A 27,544-nucleotide genomic window follows, 5' to 3' on the forward strand; every position below is an offset into this window, starting at 1 on the left:
TTGTTCAGAAAACCTTATCAACAGATGTGGGACCATATACATTAAAAATACCTATAGGTATCTTATCTACAAGTAACTTAACAATAACCCATCGACCTTCAATATCAGATTCTTGATGAACAACTGATGCATGCAATTTTTTATGGCATAAAATCAGAACTTCATTCTTCTTACTTAAAGCAGGTGAATTAAACCCATTGCCTATCCAACATATCTTCAACCTGAAAGCTTCGGATTCGGAAAGATGCGATTCCTGATATAATGCAATATCAGTTTTTAATTTACCTAGATGGGATAACACCTGTTGCCTTTTAATAGGGTTACCTAGCCCATTAATATTCCATGTAGTAACCCAGAATGTAACGTAATAATAAGAACATGAACAATCAGTAAGCTTACAATATTGAAAATGAAGTAAGACTAAAACAGAAATTAGGAAAAAGAGTGAAAGAAATAAGATGTTTGTGTATAGAGAAGAAGCATGAAAGAAGGAGTGATAAAGTAGAAAATAGGAAGAAGAAAATAGTGGAAAGGGACCGTGGAGGAAAATGCAAGGAACGAGGAGATATAACAGGGAACAAAAAGACAGTACCAGTCATACAAATGAAGACTGATGAACATACCTATAAAACACAAGACGGAATGGGGGATAGTAACACCAGAAGACAACGACGACCGCACTCGAATTTCACCCGATGGCAGGGCAACTTTGGAAGGGTAAGGATTAACACATATAGGAGACCATATGAATGACAGGAAGCGGAAAAAAAATACACCTTTGTTAGGAAGTAAAGGGACATTATGAATAAAATACTTTTATAAAAGAGGGAAAAGAGACAAAAGACTAGTGCATGAACATCATACAAAATCAAAATAAGAGTGATACAACAATCATAGAATTACATAGATAAGGAGACAGCCCTGTAAGACAAAACAAAATAACATTCAGGTAGATTTTGAGGTGTCCGTGACATCTGCTCCATGATGCTGAAGAAATTCCTGTAATGCAGCCGAATCCTCAAAAGTGGTAGTCTTCTTGTAGGTAACCTTGAAGAGACACGGATGGATTAGGCCATATCTGGCGTTTATAAATCTTGGCTGAGGTCGTAGATCAAGGAATATTTTCCGATGGTTCACAGTCACTTTGGCTACATCCTGAGAAAAATATAGTCGATGGCCCTCCCAATTAATTCATTTTTTGGACTTGACAACCGACAAGACTTGAAGGAGGTCGGTATATAGAAGGAAGAACATGATGACTCCACGTGGTTTTGCTGAGACCTTGGGACCAAGTCTATTGGATGGTAAGTGAAGTAGAAGCAGACATATCCAGAAGCTTGGGCAAAAAAGTCTGAAAATAAACAGTTGGATTGGAACCTTCAATATTTTCGGGGAAACCATAAATGCGAAGGTTGTCCTGCGATTTTCCAAATCTTCAGTATTTTTTTAAGAAGAGATATTTCTGATTCTAGATAAGAGATACATGTCCAAGTAGATTGTAGAGCTTCTGTTTTTTGTTCCACAACTAGTACCCGTGATTCCAGTGAAGGCCATTTGTTGTCCAAATGTTGCAGAGTCTTATTAGTTTCCTCCATGAAAGGTTTCAAGGCACGAATTTCTGCAAGAATGAATTCCATGAATACTGAGGTAGAGTCCACTGGAGATGGAGGGTCCTTTTTTGGATGCTTGGTGAATACCACAGATAACCTGCTTGAAAGCTGCGTTTTTAGGTCTCGCCTTGCTATCACGTAAGCGATCGCAAAGCGAGACTATTGTAAGGGGGTTTGAAAAGTGCTCCCAAAAAGCGGATTGCTTGGCTAGCACGCGCACAATCACGCACATCGTGCCGCCATGCAATCCGCTTTTTGGGAGCACTTCAAAGGGTCCACTCCCCCGCCTGGAATGCGCTCCCCCGCCCCCAATCGCGCGCGCGCGCCACGCTCCGCCGGGCTTGTCTGCATTCAAATGTACTCGCATTAAAACACGCCTGCTGGATTGACTGTTGCCATGATTCATTTAGCTCCTTCGCGACAGGCCAGCATACCGCAGTAGTGCTCAGAAGCTTCAAGAACAAGTCGTCAGTGTGGCATCCTCAAATAATGGCATGCTCCTTTCAAGTATATAAAGGTTTAGCGAATATGTAGAGAGAGATATATTTCTTTGCGCAAATACTAGCGAGTACGCATTTTCTACTTCACAGCACTGTGAAAAATGAACCTCTCCTTTACCGACCTAAAGAATGAAGGTCTGGTTTGCACAGCTCGGATTTTAACCTGTGCACATTGGTTATGGTGCTTTTTACAGACAGACGCCGTCCGGTCCGCCTCAGCCTGCCAGCAATTCTCACTCAAAGTACGGCCCCTCCGGGTGGCTCACACAGAACTCCGCCCTCTTCTTCCTAATGCTGCTATGTCCAATCTCACGCTCACCGTCTCCCCTGAAAGCGCCTCCTCCCTGTACCGCCCACCTCATCTCAACAGACCGCAGCCGGTATTCTGTATCTGCTTGCTTCAGGGTTTCGTTCTCCGATCTTCACCTGTCTTGCCTATTCCCTCTCCTCCCTACTGTTTCTAGCAGTTTTCAACTCACTCTGTCAGTGCGTCTTACTTTCTCCATGTGGCCACAATTTTTTCTTTCCGCAGCGACTCTTCGCTTCTTGCCTCATCGTGTCTCACCCTCCCATTTCTTCTAATCCGCTGCCATATACATTTGCTCCGCCCTGTGGTCCACCTCTGTCTCTCTCGTCACCTTTCACCGTTACCTGTGCCCCACCCCCTCGCCTGCACACAGTGCGCTTGCGCCTTACAATTGAGTGTGATAACAACTGTACCGCCGCACCAGAAACGAATTTGGGTAAAAAACTTCGCTGACCTAAAATTGTGATATTTATCAGCCTTAAAAATTTTAGAAAGAGGCACAAGGTGAGTTAGTTGCAAAGGACCAGCTTGCTGCCTGATACTTGAGTTTACTGCGGGTCAGTCGGGGATATATAAAGATGCAAGAAATCCGAAACAAAACCGATACAGCATAACATGGCTGCTGTGTGATGAAGTCGCCTGTTAAACTTTGAGCTTCAGTACTTACCATAACAACCGAATTTCAGTGAACCATTAAAGAAGGGGAAGTATATCTAGGTGATATATAGAATACATTTTTACTAGCTCTGGTGCAGTCTATCTTTCCAAGCCCATCGGTTGGGAGTCTGAGGAAGATGTTTCTTTTGTCTGATCTGATAGCTGATCTTTCAAAATCCACTTTTGGGGAAGCGCTTCAGCCCACTGGAGCGTGCACTGGCGACGGGCGTGCGGTTACGCGCACAATGACGAGCAGAGGCGCCATATGGCTTTCCTCTCTCGTCATGGTGCGCGCACACCACTCGCCAGCCAGCCAGCCTGCTTTCACTTTTGCGCCTCAATGCTCCTAACCTCCCCCCCCCCCCAAGCGCGCGCGCCACGCTCCGCTGGGCTTGTTTTAAAGTTCGTTGTTATATTCCAGATAGCTGCTTCTCCACTTCCAGGAAAGGTTCTCGATTACCTTTCATTCGTTATATTGATTAAGCCATAGCGTGCATAAAATGAACGATTCCCAAACACCTCTTTATAAATTAACAAAACCCATTAAAAGCGGCTACACCAGGGGCATTTTCAAGGCATTTGCGCTTGCATATATAGTTCGCATATCAGAACCAGGCGTATTGGCTTTGCCAATGTTTGTTTGTGGTAAGTGTGAGCACCACGCAACATGTAAACACCTGGGGTAGATCGTGCGCTTACTAATAGTTAAATGGTTAATTATCGTGGTTTAAGCAGGCACTTTTTTTGCTTCCTTAGTCCAGAGAAGGGGTGGGGGCTAACATGGGGCGCGGTCTGGGGAGATAAGACATCGGGGACGCTTGCGGGAACTAAAGGCTCGATCAGTACATCAGCATCTGCATTCTTCTAGCAGTCGGCGGCCTGGGTTGAGCGCAGCTGCTTCCCGGAGAGATAGGGGTCTGTTTATTTCTTTGGAGATATGGCGCACTTCCGCTGTTCAAGCTGTGAATGGGATACTTGCCCGCTCTGGTCCTCCCTCATTCCTCGTGCGTCACGTACAGAAACAACGATTAGACGATGTTGCTGTATAATATTTGCCAAATGGAAGACTATTCGTGCACAGACGTCAGACTTTCAGTATACCCGCTTGGAACTCTTCTATATTTGCACCGTGCCTTTGTTTGATGTCTGCACGTTTCATGTGTCAACTGATATTTTCAGGGACACTATCGCACGCAGGTGATGAAGAGTAAGCACTGGCAAAGTCAATAGGTCTCGCCATTTTCGCTTATTGGCTTTGCGAGTGTGTTTTTTGCCGATGCTGTGCAGCATCGGTGGAAAAAAGACAAGAATTTGCAATGCAATAGGTCTCGCATTATAAAAGTGTGAGCAGCTGGCATTGCTAATAATAATGCACCACTAGCTATTGGCTTTGGAAATGATAAATAAATGCCATTATGTGTTTGTTTTATAAAATAGATTAAAAAAGGCATTGTCATGAACAATGCCAATAGCTTAAACTTTTGCAAATGCGAGACCTATTGCATTGCAAATGCTTGTTAGACTGGCGCCTGGTGTGGGCTCAGCCATATGAGAAGGATTGTCCTCCATGTCGTTGTGGGTAGAGTCTGAGTCATTGTACGCAGTATGTTTGGTGGAAGCTGGAAGTTTAAGGTTTCTTAATCTCCCCATATAAAAGAGAAGAGGTATTGTAAAGCACTGCATAAGTTACAAGTGTGAGGTAAAGCCTCTGAAAAATGTAAAATAAGTTGAGTCACAAAGTGAGGAGAGGAAGAACACCACTCCAGAAGGGTGGAGCACACCGAAATATATGAAAAAACGCAGGGTCGAATTCTTTATCCAGTATTATTACTGTAAATACAAAAAAACAATGTGTAATACCCATAAAATGAAGATTATCGATTATTATTAATAAACCATCACAAATTGAAGAGACGTATCCACAAAAAAATTAATCAACAGGAGTGAAAAGGATTACACTAAATATAAGTCATTGTAAATAACATGCCAACAGGAGAAAAAACAAGTTAACGGTGTAGAGGTGAAAAAATAATCCAAATAGGGTTGTTTAAGAAAGCAGGGGCTCAATACTGTGAGGAACGACTATTTCACTAGAAGAAGGGACGCGCTCGCCTTCCAAATTGGCGGGCGTGACTTCAGAGTGTGGAAAAATCCCCCGGGGCTATTTTGGCCCTAAATTCGCTGCAGCATTGTTTGTCAAGGGTTCCAGTGACTCACCATTATCAGAAGGAGAGACGCTGTGAATCTCGTCCCTCTGTGAGTGCTGGAACGGTCTCAATATGTGATGAGGATTCCCCGGTCCGACGGAACTTCAGGGAGTCAATCCAATTCAATAAAATCTTTATTCGATCTCTTTAACAGAGACTATAAAAGCACAAACTCATTTACTACACAGTATAGACAATATTATATATCAGTTATAACTATTAAAATCTTGATAAGCTTTAGTTATCCTAAAGCCAGAGGCGCCTCATATATCTGCCTTTATTTCATGATTGGAATAATTAACTAATTAAATCCTCAAACCACCCCTGACATTTTCTCTTTCTCACACAAGCCCACAAAAAGGTGGCTACAGAGAAACAAACAATGGGGTCAGAAAGAGACTTTAAAAAGTACAATGCCACCCTACATTGAGTAAAATTGTAACGCCTTAAAATTGGGAGAATAAAAGCTTCTCTTTCAGTTTGATACAGCTTGCAAAGCAGTACTAGGTGAAGGTCCGACTGGGACGAATGTTTATCGCACGGACATGGAATTAGCTCTGAGTGTTTAAATTTCTTCTCCGGGTACGCTATCAGCAGAGGAATAAGGTTTAAACGGAAGCGCAATAGGATGTATCTATGCTGTGCGATGGGGATACTAGATTTCGGGGAGTCACGCCAGCTTAGATCGGCGGCGAAACCACCACTCCAACAAAAACCCTTCTAATTGTCACTTTTGCAAACTTTCCTGCCACAATATTAGGCAAGTTGAAGGTCTGCTGTAGCAGCCTTATTTTACTTTATGTTTAATGCTTCAGGGCTAAAGCGGCTGTGCTGAGTCAGCACTTAATGCCCAAATGCATGTTCCCAGCAAGCATGCCCCAGATTTAACTTTGACTTTGTCCTGGTCCAGTGCGAACGGATAGCTGTGAGTGGCACTTTAAGCTTTTTGGCACTAGAATGCATATTTTCTTATTTTAACTTTAGGAATTCATATCTCTTGTTCCCTACATTAGATTGTTGTCGTTTTGATGTTATTTTTAAGATACGAATATTCTCTATTTGTATAAATTGGTGTTGGACTTTTATAGTGTGGTGCCATTTACCTATTTACTGTTTTGGTGATATAAAGGGGCCTGTTAGGATGGCGGGCGGACTTCCGTCCTCCCGCCACCCTAGCGGTGCTGGGACCAGCCGCCAGTGGTGCAGCGGTCCCGCACCGGCAATTGGAATGCCACCGCCACAGTGGCGGTGGCATCCCCCATTGACATCATTGTGGTGGGCAGTGCACACAGCACCGCCCGCCACAATGCTGTTGCTGCACCTTGTGCATTTGCCTGCACAACGTGGCAGACACCGCGCGGTGCCTGCCACGTTGTGCATGCAAATGCAGGGGGGTACCCTAGGTACCTCCCATGTGCACCCCCACCCCTCCAACACCCCGGGGGCCCGCAATGGGCCCCCTCAGTCATGCACCGCATGCCTTTCCATGGCGGCAATGCCGCCATGGAAAGGCACTAATCCGCCTGTATGCTAATATGGATGGCAGTGTCCTCTAGACACCGCCACCATATCCAGCCCCTTTTCCGCCTGGTGGACTGGTCGACCGGCGGACGGTCTTTCCGTCCGCCGGGGTCCCCCCCGCCATAGTAATATGGCAGGGGGGGAATGGGTGGCGGGTGGTGTATAATGTCGGGCGGATCGCCACCGCCGTATGGGCGGTAGCAATCCGCCCGACATTATAATAGACCCCAAAATGTTTTACACACCTGGCTCCTAAGTTAAGACTGACTGCTTGTCTGCCAAGCTACCAAGGGTTGAGCATGGATTCATTTATTGAGACTTGACTGGGCCTTATTAGTAATGGTTGTATTATCACTAGCCGAAGGTGCATACCTCCACCTACTAATAACCCACTATCCTACACAAGGGTCAGTATTTCCAGGTTACTGATCTGGAGGAAGTGTTACAACACATCTGGAAGAACCTGTCCTGTCCAGCATCTTCTCCTGATAATGAAGTGCAGGACTTCTTATTAGTATACCACCAGAAAGAACCTGAGAAGCTTCATTAGCATTACACAGTCTGGAAGCTTCTTGTTAAAGAATGGAATGAGGTGGAATAGTTTTAATTTTATGAGACTCCTTGTTGGCAGCTATCCCCTTTTAAGATTTAATGAACAATTTTAAGCAAATGTTAAAGCTTATTTCTAATTTAAAGGATTATTATTTCATAGACCTAGTATTTCATAAGATGTTCTGCCTTTCAGATCCAGTGAACAAGAAGCGTGAAGTGGCCCTCCCGCATATCTTCGCAGCCTCCAATGTTGCAGTAAGCACTAACATCATTCAATCTCTTTTAATAGATTTCCAGACCCTGTTGGGCAAACATCCTGTCTGTAATGGAACAACAGGTTCATTTTGTAGCTGATATATACTATGATTTATTACGTGCACTTGCTGCAGCTTTAGGTTCAGCGATTTTGACCCGCAGACATTTGTGGATGAGATCCTGGAAGGCAGACTCCTGTCAGAAATCTCTCCTAATGCACATCCCATTTTCATGAAATGCGTTATTCAGTCATCAACTGGAAGATATGATCAAAAAGTCCTCAGTGGACCAGATACTGATGGTTTCTGTTAATGCCTAGTTTAAGGAGCAGGGTTTTAATGCAGAGGGCTTTTGGTCTAGCTTCCTTTAAGGTCTGTAACTAACCCTTTTGAACCTTTTGATTTTGGGGTTGTGGTTAAGGCCTGCCTTCTGCCGACAAGTCCCAGCTGGTACCTCAATCTTCTTCCACAACCTCCACAAACAAACCCTGACTATTCATGCATGGGATCTTCAAAAGATGTTCTTGTCTGTGGCTGTTTGAAGGACTTTGCACGGGTGTGGAATGACCTAATTTCAGATTCCTGGTGTTGCAGATAGTAAATCAAAGCTACGTGATTCATTCTCCAGCATTCTGTGCAGATGTGAATCTGTACTTTGCCCATCTCATGCTCAAGATTATTACCTTGCTGTCAATTCCTCTACTGCTAATTCAGAGCAACTTTCTGGCATTATTGAATTTAAACAATGCATTCCTGCATGACCTGATGCACCCAGAGGTTTCTATGTTTCTGTGTTTTAATCAACAGTATCAATACGCAGGCCTCCCTTTCGGCCTGTCTTCATCCCTAAGGGTATTCATGAAAGTCTTATCTCCATTGATGGTGTTAGTGCATTTCAAGGGAAGCAGTTTATATCTCTATCTGACTGATTGGCTAATCTCTGCATCTCCTTGCTCTTTGGCTTCAAAGGATGTCCAGGAGACCTGTCAATTCATCCAGAACTGTGTTTGTGAATACAGAGCAATATCATCTTGTGATCACCCTGAGACTTCAGTTTATTGGTGCATTATTCCAAACTGACCTAGGCTGATTTTTAAAACTAAGCAGGAAAGGAGAAACTGGTCCATTATTTATCAGCTCTACTTCTAAGAAGCAACCAACAGCCAGGGAGTTGAAAGTGGTGCAGTGAGTAATGGAATCAACCTTGTGTGGTGCTGAGGGTGTGGGCTAGCCATTAAACATGGCGGAGACGTATTCAGTAGGATTATACACTTAGTCCATTACATCCATCTACATCAGCCCGGTAAGCCTGACAGGATCAACTGGACAGATGATAAGGGATGAACTAGGAGTGAGCGGCATGCAGCAAACCACGATCTAGACTCGAGCAGCCCTGTAACAGTAAACTACAGGTGACCCGCATGGCACCCACCCAGCCTGATATATGTCTGTGGCCAAGCAGAACCTTATCTGACTGAAACTGACATTGTAGCCAGCATAACACAGCACCAGCGGCTGATTGGGTTGGCAGCAATGGAGCACGCCCTGAGTGACTGGTGGTAGGTCAGAGAGTGTAGTGGTGAGGTATGGATCTTGTGAGAGGGAGCAGGATGAGTAGTGACCTCAAGCAGGAGCCCAGGAGTGAGTACAGTCAGGATACACACTGCTGGAGGGCCACACACTTTGAGGTGGAGAACAAGGCGGGCAGTTGGTGGTTGCAGGTTGCTTGTAAGGACATGGTGTGGCGGCCTAACTCTGTAGCGGAGCAAGGACATAGGAGGAGCAAGAGACGCACCTTCTCTGTAGTGGAGCAACGAAGGACACCTGGTGGTCAGAGAGGCAAGCCAGCTTTTAAAGGTGAGGGTTGGCACTGCCTGTCTTCCGTAATGAGACCCTCCTTGTAGACAGAATACTGCACAAATCAGAGCAGAGTAGAGTGAGCCCGAGAGGGCCAGTCATGCAAGGGGCAATTCCACTGGAATTAAGTGGATCAAATTCTGCCAGGAAGACGGAGTAGAGGTCCCTAGGAGCTGCAAGAACAGAACAGTGCTGAATACAAATAAACTATTGAATGCAGCCCTGAACTGGCACAGCCGACTCCCTGCAGGAGAGAATACTAGCACAAGATCACTGATGAGTCAAGGACATAGTAATCTATTTAATAATTGACTGCATGTGGGTACACACTGATTGCCTGGTCTGATGGAGCTGACTTGTGGATACACGAAGCGGTAGAACATTAATAATAACGAGCAAACCACCTATAAAAGTGCCCTGTTATGGATTCTGCCCCCTCATATAAAGGTTACTGTTATCACCAAGGCTACCAGTAAGGACATCAGGCTCTGTGTGGACCTCAGGGACCTTAACCAGAACATATGGGTAGACAGGCACCCCCTTCCACGCATTCATGAGGTGCTTACCCTCATTAATGGTGCGAGTTGTTTCAGCGTTCTCGACTTATCCTCTGCCTATCACCAGGTGGAGCTTCATCCCATCCTCGTCGCCAGTGTTATAATAAAGACCAATTCAAGGTAAAACGGTAACTCTTCTTTAATGGTCCTTACACCACCACAGGATCCAGCATAATCAAAGGAAGGGTGCAATGGAATGTTGGTGACAGGGAGAGGGAAGAACCAAGGGAGGAGGAAGGAGGGGGGGGGAAAGGAACGTACCAAGTGGTGATTACAACAGTTACATAACAACTTGGGTAAAAAAGGGATATGAAATCAGAAGTCGGCACCACTGGATCTATATAGCTGTGCATGCTGATCTGAGCAGGGCTATGAGTGATAGGATACTTTGTTCCTCCACCGGGCATCAGGCAGGCCTTGAAGGAGAGCAATTGATCAGTATCTACTTGTAAGACAAGAGTATGGTAGGAACAACGGTCTGCCCAACGATCAGCTGGGAAAACCCAGAGACACTAAGCCCAGACCTAGAGTCAAGGAGCTCAGGCAGGAGAAGGGAACACAGAAAGCTGTGTCCAGGACTTCCCTGGATGGTGGCACTCCCTCTGGGCTACAACAGGGAACACAGGTGCAGCCCTTGAAGCAAAAATTTACACAGGTATAACTGACCTCAACTTACGTAGTGGCCAATAGAAATTGAGAAACTGCGTCCAACAGAATGACACCATATTGGACGACTTGCTTTCTCGCACTACAGATATTTAAAAAAGCAGTTGCACAGCCTAAAAGATAGAATGTGTTTGCTGGGGGAGAGAGTGGAGGACACAGTAAATCATGCATGTCAAAATAATTTCCACATCACAGGCATGCCTGAAAATATAGAGGGCTCAGACACTACTTGCTTGATAGAATCGTGCCTGCAAAAAGATATAGCATCACAAGGCCTATTGGTCCATTACACTGTGGAAGGCGCTCAGCATGTCCAAGCTAGGAAGAGCCTGATTTTAGCTTTTTTTCCAGACATGATAGTCCTTCAAACATCCACTGTCTTCCTTCCCAAGGTTCTTTCTATATTCTATTCTCAGGATTTAGTTCCTCTCTCCTTTTTATCCCGGGTCAACTTCTGAGATTCAACAGGGTTTGCATTTACTGGATCTGAGGAGAGACTTATCTATCTATGTTAAAAGGACTGCCACCCTTGGGAAATTAATTTTCTGTTTGTGACTTTTGGCTTCACTGGACAAGGTAGACAAACTTCTTACTCGACTCTAAACAAACGGATACGCTTTACAATTAACTCAGACTACAAATCTAAAGGGGTTCAATTGTTGGGGTACACTCTGCAATGGCTGTTTACTTCACAGGCAGCATTCAAAGGAACTTTCTTGAAGGATATATGCAAGATTGCTATGTGCACCACTAATCACACATTTGTCACATTCACTGATGTAACGAAACTTGAGGGGGCCCCCCTGCAAGGAACGTGGAGGGGGCCCCTCCAGACTTAATTAGGGGTTCCCCAGCCAGAGTACTATGCTGTGGGGGCCCCCTGGAACTTGGGGTCCCCCCTGCTCCGCGGGGGCTGTGGGAGTCTGTGTTACGCCACTGGTCACACTATCACTTACAGGTGGAGGGTTTCTCAGTTGAATCTGCAATTCACATTTTGAATGCTGTTGATTCTTGTTTTTTTATTATTATTAGTAGTAGTAGTAGTAGTAGAAGTAGTAGTAGTATTAATTTTGTGTTAATTAAACTCTGCATCCATATTTGCAGTCTAAAGTTTACTGTGACAACTTAACTTGCCTAGTTCTTCTTTGCACAATCCTAAAGATCCCACCCTCCACTCCATGTCAGTTGTTACTGGGTTGGGCAAGCGTGGAGAAGCTTGCTAACAACAGAAAGTCTATACTAACTCTTCTCGTAGGGAGGTATTGTAATATCATTAGAATTTTGAATAATCATACAATTCTCTTAAGTTATGGTTCTTTCTGATTTATTTTACCAGACTCATTGTCTTAACATTCATAATACAGATTAATCAACAACACTATACGGCCTTTTCCTAAGATTATTACAACCATCATAGCTTTATTACACTTTCAGCCAACAGGTGTTTCGCGTCCATACAGGCCCCTTCTTCAGGGCTTATCTTAATTAGCGGTGTATATTATATAATGGTTAGCGTTGTTGTCTGATTGTCTTGAGAATATGGATGCCTATAACAACTTTGCAGTCCCCTATTCCTCATTTCTTATAAAAAGGCTGGGTCACTTCATCAGTAGCAAAACATGTAAGTCCTTCTAATCCTTCCATAGCACAACATATGTCCCCAGTTATACATGGATAAATAGTCCGCTGGTTATACTGCTATACTGTGGACGTTGCTTCAAAAACAACTCCCAAGGTTTCTACTAATATCAGTATGTGAAGTCTCAATCAGTCTCATTACAAGTTGCCACACACCGGAATAACCACCAACTGCCCTCCCCAGTGTTGCCGCATACCCAGACAAACTCAAACTGAAAGTTCATTGGGGATTTTTATATAAAGCAACTGATTTTTTAAATCACCACCGGATAGAGCTTTGGGCCCCGGCGCTCAGTCTTTTGCAAATTAAGCACTACAAACATTGATACTTTAGTAGTGAGCCTGCACCTTTAATGTGACGGATCACAACTCACAAAGATTGCTGCATTTAGCTGGTGACCTTACAAGACCAGCCTGACATCTTGATTAAATAATACTTGAAAATTATTTACCACGCCTTTCCCTGGAAGAAGCACACTGTTGGACCTATTCATCTTATCCTCCCATATTCTCCTTGCCCTCTGCCACGGGGGTGCTTAATTATCGTTAATTTACACTACCAGCCAAGCTCCATGCCCACAACTCATCTTTTCACCTACCTGCCAAAGCTTCAGGACCTAGCAGTGTTCATTTTTATTTCTGGAACTTTCTTTGCTAGACCCTTCGAGAAAGGAGCTCCAACCACTGCACCCTGGTTACAGACAAATTCTCTTTCATGCTCTTCATATCGTTCCTTACTTCTCTCAACGAGATCAGTCAAACATTTTTAAACTTTTTCGATTTTCTTCTAAATGACTAGCAAATATGAGCTACTTTCCAAGATTCAATTTCAACAAGCCAGGGCATCAATCCTCGTATCTCATCCCACCTTTACTGATCCAGTGCACGTGCAATTCATAACAAATCCCTCCTGTTGGCCACACTATTTAGTTTCAACCAGCTTGCTTCATTAGGGAATGCCCAGATATCCACCTATGTGCAGCTAAATGCATGCTAATTTGTTTACCTCTGTGTTAAGAAGGAAAGAGGTGGTAGAAAGGATAAGAGGGAAGCGTTCAGCTGAGAAAATAGAGACCTCTCTAAATATGGTTGACAATTGATTTTTGCCATTGTTTTGCACATACAATATATCACCTAAACCTATATAACTCACATGTTCTCACTTTTTCAGCTATTTCCCCATAAAACCTTATGGTTGCCACCTCCCTTAACTCCCCTAGATAAATGAGCTGAAGATTAATTCTCAAGTCCCACACTTTTCAAATGTTCCCTCATCATCATCAGTCTCTGACCATAGTCAGTCATTCATCCATGATTTATTTTTTTGTAATGCAAGGCCTGCCTCTGTGCCTATATAGCCAGCATTTGCTTAAATGCAATGCACAACCTCTGCGGGTCAATGGGAGCAGATCCCTGTAAATCATGAATCCTAGTTACACGACTTTGCCCCAACTTCACTTGTCTGTCTGATATCTGTCATGTCAGTCTCTAACCTGGGAACCCCTGTGCTCCACAGCAACTCCATGTTAGGAACCTCAACACCTTGTGTCTCATCTGCTGTTAACCCAAGAGAGAACTCAATATTGGGGCTAGTTGAGGAATAGTTTTTCCTGCGGCTATGTCATTATGAATACATCAATTTCTTCATCTCCATGCCCTCCCAGTGTATTTCTGCTTCTGAGGTGTTCATGAATTATCCCCATCAATAGTGAATGCAGGAAGAGCTAGCTAACTGATCCAGGTCATGCATGCAGAGATTTTGCCCACCGCTGCTCTCCCAGCTTCCGCCTCCGGTGGGAGGTTCACAGGGTGAGCTCCCGCCGGAGTCCCCCATCCGATACAAACCTGCAGGCAAATTGTCCAGTGGAGCAACGGCGGACCTCTAGTTCCACACCTCACGCCAGTTCCATTTAGTGATTTTGCTGCATAGCCAACCCCAATGCCAGCCGTTGTGTGACATTACTGTGCTCCAGATCAAAAAGTTACTTTTTGTGATATGGGGGTGCGCAGATCATAAGGTCCAATAGCCAAGTAATGATGTGTAAAATCAATTTCTTTATTCCAAATTCTTAAAATTCAGCAAACTGAGACACTCAGCCAACGCGTTTCATTCCCATACTGGGAACTTCATCAGGGCAATGAAAAGTGACGACTGGAATGTACCCTCTCACAATAGCCAGTGTAGGTGTTTCGTAGTACCATGAAGTGTGGATTCTCCCATAGTCAATAAGCGTCCATACATATGCCTTATAGACAGTTGGTTTCTCAAAAAGGTTTAACTTGTAGCGGTCCCATGTATTGCCCTGGAACCAAACAGAGAGATAGCTGGTATATTAATTCCTGCCAAAGGAAATCTGGACGCTGTAACGGTAGTTCTCTTTCTCCTTGTGTGGACGTCTCAATCCCGCCAGCAGTACAAATGGACGGGGCTCCTCCCCCAGCTGATTGGTAACACCCTATCCTGCAGGCAATAAGGGCCCGGGCAGCACTGGAACCCCCCAGTGCTTAGTGCTGTGACCAGAGCAATGAACAGTGTTGGTTTTTGCAGTCCGCGGCTGATGGCCACAGAGATGCATGCGGCCCCCAAGATGGGGGAGTAGGGCTGTGACTAGCAGCCGAGTGAGACATATCGGCACCGGAGACCTGCTCCTGAGAGAGGCCTGGAGCCTGACACTAGCGGCAGGAGCGATTGAGTAGCTTGAGAGCCCCCCCCCCCTCCCGATATGCCTCAAGGACATTCCCTGTGGTGTGGAGGTCGTAACCCAGTGGCGGCGTGGATGCTTGAGCCTCGCAGGGGCCTGACTTTGTGACATAGACCCGCCTGCCCCTACGGTCATTACCAGCTCAGGGATCCCTCCAGGCCCTAGACCACCGCCCGCGAGTACTGGCTGAATTAGCACCACAAGAACCCCAGCAATGACGAGATGAGTATGCTCTGTAAATATGTAATATATAATTGTCCAACCCTAATAGCTTCAACTCATCTTAAAATATAATCTTGAGTGAATTTGCAAGTTACATAATTGTAACTCTAACCACTAGTATCTGTAGTAGACGTATGTACTTACTATCATGCTTATGTGATTTTAGAGTTTATCTGTTTGTATCTTTTATGTAATTCTTGTACTCTGAAGACCTTATGTTATGTAACTATTGTAAAGTGCTCTGACACCTTCGAGTAACATTTGCACTATATAAAAACGCATAAATAAATAAACACGTGAGCCAGCACATCTAGTAAGCCAGCATACTGCCAGCGCCATCTTGCTATCTACGCCAGAAGCTAGACTAACTCTCACCCTGCTAGTGCCTGTGCCCACCACCTCACCACACGGTTCCATGTACTTGGGCGCCCCTTGCTTCAGTGGTGTCTGTGGATTTGGTGAGAGTGCCCTAGAGATAGGCCAAGGATGCGTAGAATAGGAGCGGCACACAGAACACATGAGAGAAGCCATTGCACTTGCTGTCCAGCCCTTCCCCGTGCTCTCATTATGAGGAGAAAGTATTTGAGGCCGTTTTCGTTCTCCTCAGGGAATTAACCTATCAGCCATCTCACAAAGTGCTTGTTTTCCATCTCCACAGAAAAAAATATTATCTTTGAATTTTGGCTCATCTCCAACTACACCAACGTTACTTTATCATTGTGTAAGGGGGAATAGGATGCATTTGTTTTTGCATTTAATATTTCCCTTTCTGAGAGGCGCTTTTTATTTGGGTAGCTGAAAGAGAACACAAACACACCTCTCTAAATGAGTGCATCTAAGTTTTCAGGTGTTTATATATGTTGCTCATCCAATGTTTAACCATATGCCCGTATTATAATATGCCGGAGTTGCTTCTCAATGGTTGATAGTACTTAGGTTTTATGTTATTATTTACACATTGTTTTTGCAGTCAAATATTCAAGGCTTGTAGATCATTCCGTTTTTTACAGGCCCTGAAATTGTAAAAACATTACTTATTTAAAGGAGAGAATGAAAAATATTACAAGTATCAAATAAGGCTTTCCTCTCACCAAGGACACTTGCCAGTATTAGCCTAGCTGATGATTGTGCCTCTAAAATTCACATGATTCTCCTCAGGTTAGTGATATAACAGGCCAGAGCAGGCACTCGGTCGGTGCCTGGCCAAATGTCTGTTAGTTCAGCTTACTTCGCATTTATCAGTTCATCGCTTGGCATTTGTGATCTCTCACGGTTTGTCATTTTTACCCTTCTTGGTTTCCCACATCTGATTTTCTCTGAACCCCTCGTACTCTATCTTGTGTATTTTGTTTACTGTTTTATGTCCGCTAAATCCTTTTGCTCCCTTACCGCTGTGTGCTCCAGAGGCGCCTTGGTGCTCTCCATTATTATTATTATTAAATATTTATAGAGCGCGACAGCTACTTCCAACGGAAGTGTCCCGGCGCTAATGTCCTACAGGCGCATGAGATTAAGCAGAGAGCGGCCTGAGCCAATCTCTAAGGTAGTCTGAATAGCCAGGTCTTCAAAGCCTTTCTGAACGGGAGTTCCTTGTCAATGAGTCTGAGATCATTAGGTAGATTGTTCCATAACATGGCCGTTTTCACGGAAAACGCACGTCCACCTGTCCTCGACTTTCTGAACCTAGGGATAATCAAAAGATTTTGTTTGCTGGATCTAAGCGTTCTTGGTGGAAGATATTTCTGCAGTCTCTGTTTCAGATACCGAGGACCTACCCCTCTAGAGGCTTTATGAGCCAACACGATGGCTTTAAACTGCACTCTTTTCGCTACTGGCAGCAAATGTGATACCGTAGAGGCACATTCCTCAAAAGTCTGGCTGCGGCGTTTTGGATACGCTGCAGCCTTCTCATCAGGAAATCTGGGAGGCCAATGTACAAACTGTTAGCATAGTCAAGTTGGGAAATGATGACGGCATGTACCACTGCCTTCCTACAGTTCATAGGAAGGAAACGTAAAAATCTTCGTAGTGTCTTCAATCTCCAAAAACACAAAGAGGAGATATGCGTGATTTGTGCCTTGCCAGACAGTTGGAAGTCAAATCTGACCCCTAAGTTGCTTGCCACCGGTACCGGTATCGGGGGTGGATTCAATTCTACTGGCCACCACAACTCCGTCCGTGGAGGGGTAGGTTGATTGAAAAATAAGACCTCAGTCTTATCAGTGTTTAATTTAAGACAATTTTCGGTCATCCAGGTAGAGATGTTTAGTAGGCATTGTTTAAAATTAATGAAAGTTGTGTCATCATGTTCCTTGAAAGAGAAGATTAGCTGTGTGTCGTCTGCATAGGAGACAACTCGCACACCCCATTTCTCAATGATTGCAGCAAGGGGCGCAAGATAAACATTAAAGAGCGTCGGACTGAGTGCCGAGCCCTGTGGCACCCCCTGCGCCAAGAATCTGGAGTTAGAAACATGTGGGTGTAAAACCACCTGTTGAGACCTGCTTTCCAGGAAAGATTGAAACAAATTCAACACGGTCCCCGCCACTCCTATTCCAAGTAGTCTGTTTAGGAGGATTTTGTGGGAGACCGTGTCAAACGCTGCCGATAAATCCAATAATACCAGCATAGCACAGCTACCCTGATCAAGGGTTTCACGAATGGATTCAGAAACTTCCAGTAGGGCGGTTTCCGTACTGTAACCGGCCCTAAATCCTGATTGTGAGTCATGTAAGTGATTGTTCAATTCTAGGAAGTCTGAGAATTGTCTCTGGACTTCCTTTTCCAGGACTTTTGCGGGGGCTGGCAATAGGGAAATAGGCCTGAAATGTTTCAGCTCCGAGGGGTCTGCATCCTCTTTTTTCAGGATGGGGCGGACCAATGCCTTTTTCCAATCAGATGGGAAAATACCAGTTTCTAAAGAGGAATTCCATAAAGCATTCAAGGTGTCATTCAGAAGAGGTGCTAAAAGTTTAAAGATTCTGGCCGGACACGGGTCAAGGGGAGAGCCGGACTTGATTTTCATAAGTTCCGTCAGAGAGGCTGCCTTCTCAAATCTGCGGAAAGTTGACCAGTTATCTACTGTACTGATCGGAGGTATCACCTGATTTTCAGTTGAGGGAAAGGTGGAATAGATGGTCAGAATTTTATCCATCTCAGCAGCACCTCCATGGCATGTGCATCAGCTCCTGCGGCAACTTCCACCAGCATACTGCTGGATTGGCATGCTGCCTTACTCTTTTCCCACACTCCATTCGGCTCCAGGCGTGGTTCGTGGTAGGACTAGGGCGCGTCACAGTGTGTCCCCAACAATCAATAGATGTCAAGGCAGTGATTATGAGATGATCCTATGCTGCTGTTGGTGCCATTCTGAACCAGAGTCTTCAGTGTCTCTTCCCATCCTCCATCTTCTAAATGATGTAATATTATTCAGTACCTTGGTTGTAACAGGCGGGAAACTGGGATTGTTGGCTTTGTTCTGTTTGGGGAATTACACTATTAATCTTGGGGCAGCTGCCCCGTTTGAGCGGAGGGGTGTTGCTCCACTGAAATGCCCCAAGAGGCGAAAAATAAAATGGTAATAAAGTTAATTCATTACCCCTTCATTTTCCAACACCCCGTCCTGAACAGAGCATCAGGGCGTGGCTGATGCTGACTGGCAGCAGCAGAGAGTGCAGGCTACTTTCAGTTTAAAGTGCGCATATATGTTTTTGACCGTCCGTCTTGCGATAGGCAGCCACACATCCGCACTCTAGACCTTTCTAACAGCTGGGTTAGACAAAGCAAAAGCCTCCAGTGTTCTTCTGGGCACTGATAGAGGTAGCTCCCACCAATCCTGGAACTGCTCTCATGCTGATGAGAGTAGCATAAGGATTGGCTTGGGAGTGTGGAGCCTGCCTGCCTCGAGGAGAGAAGATTATTGAAGAGGACGTCACGCTCACAGGTAAGTGGTTTTAATTATTTTTTTAAATGTTTAATGTCCCGTCCGCACAACCACCCTCGGGGCATGCCAGCCATCACTGCTGACAGTACTATCTAGATGTACGTTTTTGTTTTTCCTTCATGTTCTTTTAGCTAACCAAATGTGTGGATGTCCTGCAGTGCCATTTGAAAGTCTTTCTTTGGCTATTGCTTAGAGGAGGCAACTGCAGATGAAATTTGCTGTTAATTTACAATGGATCTCATTATTTCTTTTAGTGCTGCTCTCTTAATTTGTGAATTTTCAGACATAATTTATTGGCGTCTGACTGTCTCTCATTATTGTGCATCTGGTGCCAATCTTGCAAGGCATATATCTTTTCCCTTTTTGTCTCCTGGTGAGGTCAGTATATTTCGTATGTATACTGCGGTCTTACACATCATGTTGACTACCAAGTTTTTTGGTGTATTATTTTTCTTGCCCATTGATGCAGCAAAGCCTTCATTTCATTTTTTGGCAATGCGTCAGAACAGAAGAGGTCTTCAATGGATTATGGTCTTCACATCTGATATCTGGATCTACTGTGGCAGCACAATATCAGTTCTGGCTTTAATCTTTGCAGGCAGCACTAGCACAGAAGGCAGCTCTATGCCGCTTGCCCTTATTGTGACAGAAGAACCTAGGTGCATGCCTGGGGAGATGATGAAGAAAGCAACTGAAGATCAGAACACTGGTGGTGCCTTTCCATCCCTAAGGGCCTTCCTCTTCTTGAAGGTAAGATTCCTCCAGGTTCCCTGTCTGGGTTGACATAAGCTTGCATGGATCACTGCTTGTAGATCTCCAGCAAGAGGTACAGAGAGACACACCTAGGGTTCCTTCTCTGCAGCAGGAGACCAATCAATAGACAACAACAGCATCAGTCACGCCCACTTGGAGGGCCTGGGTAATCAAAGCCCCTCCTCTTGTGTGTGCACGTGTAAAGACATACCAGTGGAAACAACTGTATGCTTTCTATTAGTTTGCCCACTTTATTGGACCCCGAGGAAGGACTGTATCCTCTGTTTAAAAATTGTATTGCAGAACGTGTAACTGATCCCATTGAACTGTATTACTCTATGGATAGTCCTTTTGCTGTTGCAAACTTGATCTCAGCAATTGATTTTCCCATTATTTCTTCAAGATTTATCGGACAACCTTTGTATGCACTTGTCCATTATAAATATTTCTTACTTTAATTGCCCCTGAGAGAACATTTATGAATTTCATGAATTGTGTTGCCTTATGTTAGTTCAACTCGTGGTGAATATCTGAGTTTTTCTATTTGTCTATGAGTGTATGATGGCTTGTAACAATTTTTTGTAAAATCCAAAAACTAATTTGATGATGACTCTATAGCTCTTTGAAACAAAATAATATAAACAAGTAGAATGTATGATATGCACAAAAACGCCTTGCTCCTTCTGTGATGAAAGGTATGGCCCAAAGCGTTGTTCCAGAGCTTATGCTCTATGATTCAGCATCTCTTTTGCCTAGTTTGTCTGCAGCCCAAGTTCAAAGCAGAAAGCTCAGTTGGTTGGGGCCAACATGGCTGCAACAGGATCAAGCCCTTTAAAACCCACCGCCCGAAAGTAAATTAGAAGGGAAAAGGAATTCCAAGCAAGCTGAAAATGGACAATGGGTGACCTAAAAAACTAGACCGTGTTCTTCATAGGTTTTTTTACTTGGCCTCTTTCCTAAGAGAGATGGGGAACACAACATGAACAAGAGATGTTTAATGGCAAACCATTGGCCACAGAAGTGACATTTGTCAGTGGTTCACAAATCCACGGAATGAGCTGCCCAGCCAGACAAACTAGCTTCATTCAGAGATTGTTGAGCAGCAGACAGCTCAGCTCAATATGGACTGCAGCCCGAAACAAAACAAGGGTGAAACTCCTTTACGAATCTGGCGCATTGACTCCACAGGCGCCGCCAAGGACATGAGACCTGCATATCCTATCTTTAACCTTTCTAGAAGCTCCAATTATTGAGGTTCTTGCTTAAAATGTTGGTAGCTATTCTTCTCTCAAGAATATAATCATAACACAGAAAACGTACATGGATGTAGCACGCAACCTCTTTTTCTGATCAATTGACTCATAACATGGGTTAAAGATACATTCAGCACTGATCTGGCAGAAACCCATCTGACAGATCAAGTACATATTTAAATTCATTAGCTAGTAAGGAGAACTTCTCTTTCATCTTAATTTCTTACTAATAGTTCATGACATAAGTTTTTCACTTGAATTTTCTTTATTGAAAAAATATCTAAAAAGTATTTGTTCTTCTTCACACTAATATATATCTAACATTAATAAAATAGTTTCAGTGTACACAAAGCTTAAACTATCCCACATGAAAGAGTTAATTCATAGAGTTCAAAATATTTGAATTCATTCAGGTCCAAAAACTCAATTATTAAAAGACAAGTACAGCCATAGTCAAACGCATGTTTCACAGTGAGCTGACCGCTTCATCAGGGCTCAGATGAAAAGGATAGTCCTGGATACCAATTATAAAAATGTCAGATCTCATTGCAAGTCAATCATATTTAAGGCCATTATTCCTTTGATTTATAACTGTCCTTACTGTTAACTTTTTCCAAATTTCAATCACTGTTCATTCAGAATTATCAAACTGTAACCATATTCAGCTTATTACATATTCAATGCCATAACCTCCAATGGTGCCTTAGACTGGCACACATCGTCTCTTCCAGATTCCTGTCACTATACCAACAACACTTACATGGATGTAACATGAAACCTCTTTCTGATCAGGTGCTGGGACTGTGAAAGCTACACATAGATGGAAGCAGGGCAAGAGGAAGTGAGTAAGTAGAGGGTCACAGGGTGTGTGAGATGCTCTTGAATCTAATTTTAGCCTAACTTATACAATATATCACTGTGGAATGTCTACAGTTGAATCTTTGTTTGATGGGTAACAGGGAAGGCTGGCCCATGAGAGAGGAGGAACCATCCTCTATATGCATTGGAAGAATCCACGGCAAGGGTGTTTTTTCTGATGTGGAGCAGCGTCATTTTGATTCCACCCCGAGATACTGTAGGAGTGCATCATAATCATATTTTGTATGATTAATGCTACGAAGAGAAGATGGAGTATTGTGTATTTAAAGTACTCCACAAGAAAACAAATGCGATTTATAAACTGTGTGCCTAGAAATTTGACTGATAAAATATTAATATATAAGTGTTGCAGAAATTTCTAAGAGAAAGCTAAGTTTATAAGGTGCAGCATGTGAAGCTGATGACATAGTCTATGTGCAGAATAATGTTCAGACATTTACACATGTTTGGCGGCAGTCTCAAACTTGACGAATGTGTGACTACAGGAGCATGCCTCCCACAAGAGGTGCATGAGTCCAGAACAACCCAAAATCAGGGTCCTCTAGTAGGATTCTACTTACAGTAAGCCACAATGACTAAAAAAAGTGTGTAACTGGAAAAGGGTAACTAACTATGCAGGTATTTAATAAAGATTCAAAATTGCAAATATTGGATCCCTCCTAACTTTGCAAAAAAGAAGTGTCATTTATGAATAGCCCTAATTGAGTACAAAAACATTCCCGGGGGCATATCAAGGTCTTTGCGGTGCTTTAAATGAGCCGGTACTATCCGGTACTGAGTACCAGAAACACATGTCTAGAGATAACAGCACTACCTGCACCAACTTTGGTGAAAAACTTCTGCAACATTGAAGGAAGCGTCTTGCATTTACCAGAATGCAATGGGGTGAACTGTGCTGGAATGAGAGGCAGTGTTCTTCCTTCCCTCTTGTGTTTAATTGGCTCCCTTGAGCCAAAAAGCTTAAGAGCCCACCTGGGATTCACCTGTGTGCTTGTGGAGTGGTACTGTGACCTGTGAAGACTTGAGCAGCATTTCAGCAAGCCCAGATGAGTTGTCTCTGTTCTCTACTACTTCTTCTCTCAACTGATGAAGGGCTAAACCCAGAAACATGTGTCTAAAGATAACAGCATTGTAAGGCGGGCAGGGACTCGGGCAAGCCGCCAGTATGTCGGTTGCCCCGGGCACCGCGCACAAGAGTGACATTGCGCCCCGACCTCCCCCGAACCCCGCATGTGATTGGCTGTGCATGCATTGACTGGAAGCAATTACAACTGCTTCCGGTTCATGCGTCCGGCCGATGTCTTGCAAGCCGGTCAGAACCGACTTGCCCGACGCTGCACATTAAAAGGCTGGGGAGCAGAGCGAACGGTCTCTTTTCGCCGCTCCCCAGCCTGCAGATCACAAGATGGGTCAGGGCCTCAGTCGGAGGCCCCAACGATTCTTTTTTCTTTTTTATTTCCCCACTGCAGGTATCGTCAAGTGTGGAGAGTGTGGCAGCGATCGGCTGGATTCTCCCATCGGCGGGGGCAGCGCTTCAGCAACCGGAGCGCGCGGGGAGTGCTCCGCTTCTTTTTGCCCGCAATTTCTTTCTTCGATTGGTGGGAAACAGTACAGCGATCGGCTGGTGTTTTCCTGGAGGCAGGGGCAGCACTCTGTGACCGGGGCATTACTGGAAGTGCTCCTGTAGTTTCCCCGCAATTTTCTTTATTGTCTCCCCACTGCAGGGACTGCGCAGGGAGCATCGGCTGGCAGATTTGGTTATCGGGTACTGAGGTTCTAGCAGCCACTCTTCGGTTCCAAGATTGTGTGCGCTGAGGACGTAGGGATTTTTCGCCTTGGGGCAGTACTGGCAGGCCTGCATTTCCATCGTTGCCGGGAGCCACGCGGGTTTGAGAATACTCACCCAACCTACTAGACTAGCTGGTGGGCATGGCTCTGTAAGCGTGGGTGCTGTGGCCGGCCAGGGGGCTGCTACTTCTACGAGGTAAGGGTCTGGGCAGTGTCCCAGACTGGAGCACAGTGGGCTGTGGTGTGTGTGCAATTGTTGGAGTTGATTCTTAGGGGGAGTGTTTTGTGCCCTAATCAACCGGTTACTATATTGGTGCACTGCGTATTGTGGGGCCCTGGTTCCAGCTATTAGGTTGCTGTTTTATTGTGCTTCAGTGCATTGGGGTGTGTATAAAAATGGCCTTTAAGGTGAAGCGGAACAAGCAGCGTTCACGCATGGATAGTTTTATGGAGACAATGGTGCATAAAATGGGGGCAATGGACTCCATGATGAAGAACATTGATGATATGGGCCAGGCTTTAGCTGCTTTAAGGGATAAGATAGATGGCCAAGGGTGGGCAGAAGGTAGACCCAGGTGAGCTGGGGTGGCCCCTAAGGCAGCTTTGCCCCCAGTGCCTAAAATGACTATACCTAAGAAAGATGGGGCACCTCCGCCTAGGGAAGGGGATGGGACGGATGGGGCCACAGCCCCTGAGGGGGTAGTGCCCCGGTCGGTGGAGCCCATACCGGTCCCACAGGCCACCGGTGGTCAGCCTAATATGGGTGGGGGGAGATCAGCCTGCAAACGGGGGCAGGAGGTCCGGCGGGGGGTCAACCAAGTACACCGGGTGCGCCTCTCCCCACTGACGGGCAGCCGGGAGCAACGGGGGCACCCCACAGGCCCCACTGGTCCCCATGACGGAGGGCCCATCCGGGGGCACTCCGGTCCAGCCCGATTTGGTATCTAGTCTGTCAGCAGTACTCCCTTGGCTAGAAAAAGTGGGTAACTGGTCCCCGGCAGTGGGGGTGTCCGGTAGCGAGGAGAACGCATTGGAGAAGGCCAGACAGATAGTGGTGAAGTTGGATGGGGGTAAGCCTGGAGACGGGCTGGCTGTACCAGAGGGGGGTGCGATGGGGGCGAGTACAGGGCCAATGGGGGGTGGAAGAGTCCCGCCCGCAGCAACCATGCCATCAGATGCAGCAGCAACAAAGCTGGCAGAGACTGCGCCATCCGGTATGCCGCAGACCTTGCCACCTTTGGGTTTAGGTGAAGTTCGCTCCGTTAGAGAGCAATTAGGGCAACATGTGTCTCAAGAAACTAAAGCAAAGATTTGGAAGGGCGCTTAAGTGAATATGTGTTCCCTGCTCCTAAATGAGACTGAAAGGGAGGAGGCCAAAAAGAATAAGGAATGGACGCACCCAAGAGAGTGGGCTAATATTTTGTTGAAGTATAGGGTCTAGGAGACGTTGGTAAATTGGATCAAAGGTTTTACTGTTTTTACGTCAATATTGCGTGAGCGTTTCCCAGATCTTTGCTCAGAGATGGCTTGCTACCAGAATATAATTACTTGTGCGCATGACACTTAAGGTGGTACTGGATGGAAAGATTATGACAAGGATTTTAGAAGAGCTAAGGCATCTGACCTGGCACTGGGCTGGAATCAGATTGACATGATCATATACCTAACACATTTCAGAGGTGGTCCCCAGGACACCACCTGGGGTCAGTCTCAAGACACATCTCAGGGGCAGTCCTTTCGTGCCGGCCCCCCAGGCAGCTTGGGGGCAGGGGAAAAAGTAAGGGGGCGTGTTGGGATTTCAACAGGCACTCGTGTACCAGAACAAATGGCACACGTAAATTCAAACATGCATGTTCTTTCTGTGGCAACTCCTCGCACCCAGAGTCCAAATGCTTTAAGAAAGCAAAGGACAAGGGAGGCAAGAAGCAGGATTGAGAGTGTGTCCCGCGGTAAGGCCAGGTCTCCCATTATAACAAGTGCTTTGATACCATGGTTGAACAGTTACAATTGCCCCAAGTCTGCTAGAATTTTACTGGAAGGTTTCAGGGACGGCTCCAGGATCCCCGCATCTGGTTACGTGGAGGTGTCGCAGTGCCAGAATCAGCTATCGGTCAGGGCTAATGAAGGGGTGGCGGCAGCAAAAATTGAGAAGGAAGTTTGGTTGGGCAGAGTAGCTGGGCCATTTGAGGACCTCCCAATGCAAGATTTGTTCTGCTCTCCATTGGTAGTGGTTTCCAAAAAAGAGCAAGGGGAATTCCGACTGATTCATAATCTCTCGGCCCCCAGAGGCGTGTCACTGAACGATACCATTGACGATGACCTATGCAGTGTCAAGTACCCTTCCTTTGATCAAGCAGTTGAGTTGCTCAGGGGGTTGGGGCGGGGCGCATTGTTTTGCCAAATCAGATATTGAGTCAGCTTTCCGCCTGCTGCCAGTGCACGCACTCGATTTTAACCTGTTGGGTTTCCAATTCCAGGAGAAGTATTATGTGGACAAATGTATGCCTATGGGATGTTCGGTATCTTGCACCTCTTTTGAGAAATTATGATCTTTTTTGGAATGGGTTTTCAGGCGAGTGACGGGGCACCAGTGGGTATTACACTACCTAGATGACTTCCTATTCTTGGGGGCACCAGAATCTCAAGATTGCAGGTGGGCATTGCAGCAGTTCTGCACACTCATGCGAGACATCGTCGTGCCTTTGGCACAGGGCAAGACTGCGGGGCCAAGCACTGAGATTGAATTCCTGTGGATAGAGTTGGATTCAGTACAGGAAGTGTCACGGCTACCTCTGGAAAAAATCACAGATTTTGGGGCTGCCTTGCAGCATTGCTTTACAAAGGAGAAGGTTACACTACATCGTTTACAGCAGGTCGTGGGGCAATTGAATTTTGCTCTGAGAATAATTCCAATGGCACAGCCTTTTTCGCACACCATCGCACAGGCTATGTCAGGACTCAGGGAGAAGCACCATCACACCAGACTGTCCAGTGAGGTCAGGCAGGACATGCAAATCTGGAAGGCATTCCTGCGTGACTTTAATGGTAGGGTTGTGTGGCCCAGTCCCCCCAGGTCCAGCCCAGAGATAGGGTTGATGACTGACGCAGCAGGTAGCGAGGATTTTGGCGCTATTCTAGGTCCAGCATGAGTTTCCCAATGCTGGCCAGCGTGGTGGGAGGACACAGGGCTTACAGGTAACATAAGCATGTTTGACCTGTTCCCCATCTTGGTGGCATTGTCCGTCTGGCCAGAACAACTGAGGAACCAATCTGTGGTATTCTGGTCCGATAACATGGCTGTCGTGGAATGTATCAATAATCAAAATGCAAAGTGTAAGATGAACTTGCGCCTACCAAAGGAGATAACACTGCTGTGCATGAGAATGAATCTGTTGTTTAGAGCCAAACATGTGCCAGGAGTATTAAACCATGCAGCTGATGCGCTCTCTCGCTTTAAGATGCCGGTATTCAGGTCTCATCACCCAGAGGCGGCAGAGAAACCAACGCCTTTCCCAGAACAGCTTGGCATCTTGGTGCCCCCAGTTATCAGACCTCGTGGCAGCTAGCTCAGCACCCAGGACCAGGAGGGCATACGAAGGGGCGTTTGGGGCTTACTACTATTTCTTGGGGGACAGTTGGGAGAAAAAATGGAACGACACTGGGTCTGCCGTTTCCTAT

The 27,544-nt window shown here is 45.3% G+C and overlaps 1 protein-coding gene and 1 long non-coding RNA gene across 4 annotated transcripts in view; one reads left to right on the plus strand and one right to left on the minus strand.

The window, feature by feature from the left end:
* Window positions 1–27,544, plus strand: part of LOC146775930 (receptor-interacting serine/threonine-protein kinase 2-like) — a 765,942-nt gene that overhangs the window by 666,958 nt on the left and 71,440 nt on the right. For 2 of the 3 annotated variants that reach the window (XR_014972009.1, XR_014972010.1), the window contains exons 12-13: window positions 7,548–7,609; window positions 19,792–19,943. Coding sequence is in view for 1 of the 3 variants with exons in the window: in XM_085637725.1 (XP_085493851.1) it covers window positions 7,548–7,609 (62 nt within the window). In the remaining 2 variants the exon portion in view is untranslated. The remainder of the gene's footprint in view (window positions 1–7,547; window positions 7,610–19,791; window positions 19,944–27,544) is intronic. The other variant, XM_085637725.1, reaches the window with a different exon arrangement.
* The window catches only part of LOC146775931 (uncharacterized), a 70,857-nt gene that overhangs the window by 34,164 nt on the left and 9,149 nt on the right, over window positions 1–27,544 (minus strand). The window lies entirely within an intron of this gene.

The sequence above is a fragment of the Triturus cristatus genome, chromosome 12 (assembly GCF_964204655.1).
Source record: "Triturus cristatus chromosome 12, aTriCri1.1, whole genome shotgun sequence".
Taxonomy (NCBI): domain Eukaryota; kingdom Metazoa; phylum Chordata; class Amphibia; order Caudata; family Salamandridae; genus Triturus; species Triturus cristatus.